Raw genomic sequence first — 3,462 nt, 5'->3', positions numbered from 1 at the left:
GGGGGATGGGGAGGGGTGGGTGGGGGATGGGCTTTTGGTCCTGGGTTCCATCCCCATCACCACAGAAAAGTAAGCAAAGAATCTGGACCTGTGCCAGACAAAAACATGAGAGAATATGACTTATCTTACTTGAGTGTTACACGGCTCACAAATATACCTTCCTTTAGGAAACAAAGCCACCATAAGAACACTCTTGACATCCACATTGCCCCTTCTTGGGCCTTCTCCCCCAGAGGGCTCATTCCTGGTTTGCCTCCTCCCAAGTGCCTAGCATAGAGCCGGGTGGTGTTTTACATCTCAGCTGATCAACCCCACCACCACGCTGCACTTTATCACCACGCAGGAGAAAATTCTTTGACTGAGAAACATTTTGCTGGCTCTAGTGTTAAGCGTTGCCAACAGAGTTGCAATGAATAGTGTTCCTAGCCATGTGGACAAGAATTCTTGTGGGGCACATACTGGGGAATGGAGTTGCTGGGTCCCGTGGTTTTTCAAGACAGGATTTCTCTGTGTAGTCCTGGAACTGGCTCTGTAGACCAGGCTAGCCTCGAACTCACAGAAATTCACCTGCCTCTATGCCTCCTGAGTGATGGGATTAGAGGGGTGTAATATACAGCAGGTATTAGAGTTCTTATATTATTCATTTCTCCAACCCACCCCCGCCTCCGCATGTGGATGTCAACTTTCAGGAATTGGTTCTCTGCAACGTGGATCCCTGAGTTTAAACCGTGAGTCTTCGGGCTTGGTGGAAAGCATCAATACCATTTGTTTTTTAAGATTTAAATATTTATTATGTATACAGTGTTCTGTCTGCGTGTATGCTTGCAGGCCAGAAGAGGGCACCAAATCGCATTCTAGATGGTTGTGAGCGACCATGTGGTTGCTGGGAATTGAACACAGGACCTCTAGAAGAGCAGCCAGAGTGCTCTTAACCACTGAGCCATCTCTCCAGCTCCAGCTCTTAATTTTGTTGAGTGAGACCCATGCTACCTTCCAGTGGTTACCTTCCCCCATCCCATGATAAAAACACACTTCTGCCCAAATCTTTGTTGCCACTTGATGCTGATGGATCACAGCAGCTGACCACTTAGCTGTGTGGTAGGTCACTTCCATTGATATTTAATCCTTATGACGACCCAATGAAGCAGTTTCCATTATTTTCTTCTTATACAGGTGTATGTGGGTGAGATGGGGTGGGGGCTGGCATTTACAATAAACCAAGTGATCTTCTAGACCGCCAAACAGTCCCAGAGGAATAAGTGATCAACTCAGCCACAGGGTTCATAGGTAGCTCAGTCAGATTTGAGGGGTGTCTGTACAAACTTTTCTGACTGCTGCCCCAAAGTTCAGGTAATAGGAGAAAACAGAGCCAAGAGGCTTTGGACCACGCCCCCTTCCAGTCTTGCAGAGGTGGAGGTGACTATTCAAAGGATGTTGGAGGAGGGGGAGGAGCCGCCGTGTCCCTGAGGACTCTTCTTCCTCGTGCGTGCGCGCAGCGGTCTGATTTCGGAGGTCGCGCCGCCCTCGGTGGTCTTGGCGGCAGACAAGGGAGAGTACGGTGATCTGCTCAGCGCCCCCTGGCGGCCGCTGGTTGCGCGCTGCTCGGTGCCCAGGGAAGAGTAACGGGCCGTGGAGAGGGCGCCGCCCGGGCAGCGCATAAAAGCGGCGCGCGGCGTGATCTGCGCGTTCTCTAGGACCTGGGAGGGAGCTGAGGTCCCGTCGCTCCCCACTCTCAGCCGTCTAGTGCACGCCAGCTCCGGGGGTACGGGCCGTGGCGAGGAGCGGAGGCGAGCAGTGGGGAAGCAGTGGTGCCATGGGGTTGTGCTGTTGCAAGGACTGGAGAGGACACCTGCGAGCGCCCAAAGGTAACTCCGGGCGCGCACGTGCGCCGCGCTGCAGCCGCGGGCACAATCCCTGCGGGGGTCCTCAGTGTCTGAGGCCGCCCGCACCTGCCCAGCTTTGCCGAGGTTCCCGGCCTCTAACTCTCGCCGGGGCCTCCTCCCCATAACTCCGGGACGCGGGGAGGGAGCCGGGGATACGCGCGGAGCAGCGCAGCGTGGGGATCCGGACGGTCGGTGGGCACGGAGGCAGGTCCGTCAGGTCCACTGCTGCATTGGGCCGGGTAGGGGGTGGGGGTACCGAGGAGCACAGCAGTAACCGGCGGGTCCCCGATACCGCCAGCCAGACCAGCGCCCTGGACACCTCTGCGGCTTAACCGCCGGGAGGGGGCTGGGCCATTCATTCTCACCCGCCTCTGTCACAGACTTGGACTAAGGGGGCCTGACTCAGAGTTTTCCAAAGTCGCTGCGGAACCTGCGACCAGAGCTGCTTTTGGAATGCAGCCGGTTTGGAGAGGGCCCAAAGCTGAACACTCGGGACAGCGGCGGCTGCCCGAGGTCCGGCCTCCCTAGGCAGTGGCCGTGGCCATCTGACTTAACCCTTCCCTCGCCAAAAGGAGCCTTTCTGGACACGGTACAGTCCTTACTTCGGTTTCCAAACTTGCCTGACCCTAACTCTCATCCACCCTGCCTATTGAAATCGCCCCAGGGCCAGTGTTTGAGAAGTGTCCCTAAGTGACTTAAGTGTCCCTCCGAGCTCAGCAAATAAGACTTGCTGGTCGCTCTCAGAATAAGCAGTAAGTCCTATTTGTCTACAAAGCATGTTCTAGACCCAGATAAAGGAAAAGCATGGACCTCTCAAACAGCGTGTAGGACTCTTGCTCAAGTGATCCTTATTCCACAGAAGTCCTTCCAGGCCTTAAGGGTGTAAGGTGTCCCACAATATTACTAAACAGACCTAATCGCAGTTTAGACAGGACCAAGCATCCAGACATGCAGCCAGAACCAAAAAGAACCCCTCATGGACTTTGATGTGTTATGTGTTATGGCTGTCCCACCGCAACCATCTTCTTAGCATTTTATTTTTAAAAGAAAAATGAAAAAATGTTGCTTGTGGGGCTTCATGCTTGGGGGCCCAGGCAGAGAGCCAATTTAGCCAGGGCAACAATGGGATTCCAGGGGAGGGGCTTACTGCGGGCAGGTCAGAGTCCAAAGGCAAGGACTTTTGTGAGGGCGGGGCCAAGTAGGTTGCTTTGGTCTTTTCTGAGCCCTCCTCGGTAAACAAGGCTCCTGTGAGTCTGTCTGGGAGACATGGGTAGATCTGCAAAGACTTGCTTAGGGCGAGCATGTGTTCAGCAACTAACCTTGAAAGAACCCCCCCACCACCACCCTTGGCTATGCCCATCCAAGTGAGGGGCAGCCTGGCCTGGCAGTGTTATCCTGCTTGCCTCCACCACAAGAGACAAACAACAGCTGGAAGCAGGGACCCAATGTGGAATGCATTCACGGAGATTCTGCAGCCCACTGAAATAAGCAGGGCTGGTTACCTTTAGAGTTGGAGGGAAGCAGCCAGTGCCCAGCAGGAGGAAACCTGTGCAGCTAGAGGGCCATGCTCAAGAAAGGT

General features: G+C 54.4%; 1 protein-coding gene across 6 annotated transcripts in view; it reads left to right on the top strand.

Annotated features, from left to right (window-relative positions):
* Arhgap22 (Rho GTPase activating protein 22) overlaps positions 1 to 3,462 on the top strand; it is a 157,783-nt gene that overhangs the window by 102,748 nt on the left and 51,573 nt on the right. The window contains exon 1 of one of the 6 annotated variants that reach the window (XM_026779912.1): positions 1,780 to 1,865. The exons of the other annotated variants lie outside the window; for them this stretch is intronic. Within the exon in view, the coding sequence (XP_026635713.1) occupies positions 1,814 to 1,865 (52 nt within the window). The 5' untranslated portion in view covers positions 1,780 to 1,813. Of the gene's footprint in view, positions 1 to 1,779; positions 1,866 to 3,462 lie in introns of those variants that run through there. 6 annotated transcript variants of the gene reach the window in all.

Source organism: Microtus ochrogaster, chromosome 6 (genome assembly GCF_000317375.1).
Source record: "Microtus ochrogaster isolate Prairie Vole_2 chromosome 6, MicOch1.0, whole genome shotgun sequence".
NCBI lineage: Eukaryota > Metazoa > Chordata > Mammalia > Rodentia > Cricetidae > Microtus > Microtus ochrogaster.
Note: the sequence above shows the minus strand (reverse complement) of the source record. Positions and strands in the feature narration are given on the sequence as shown.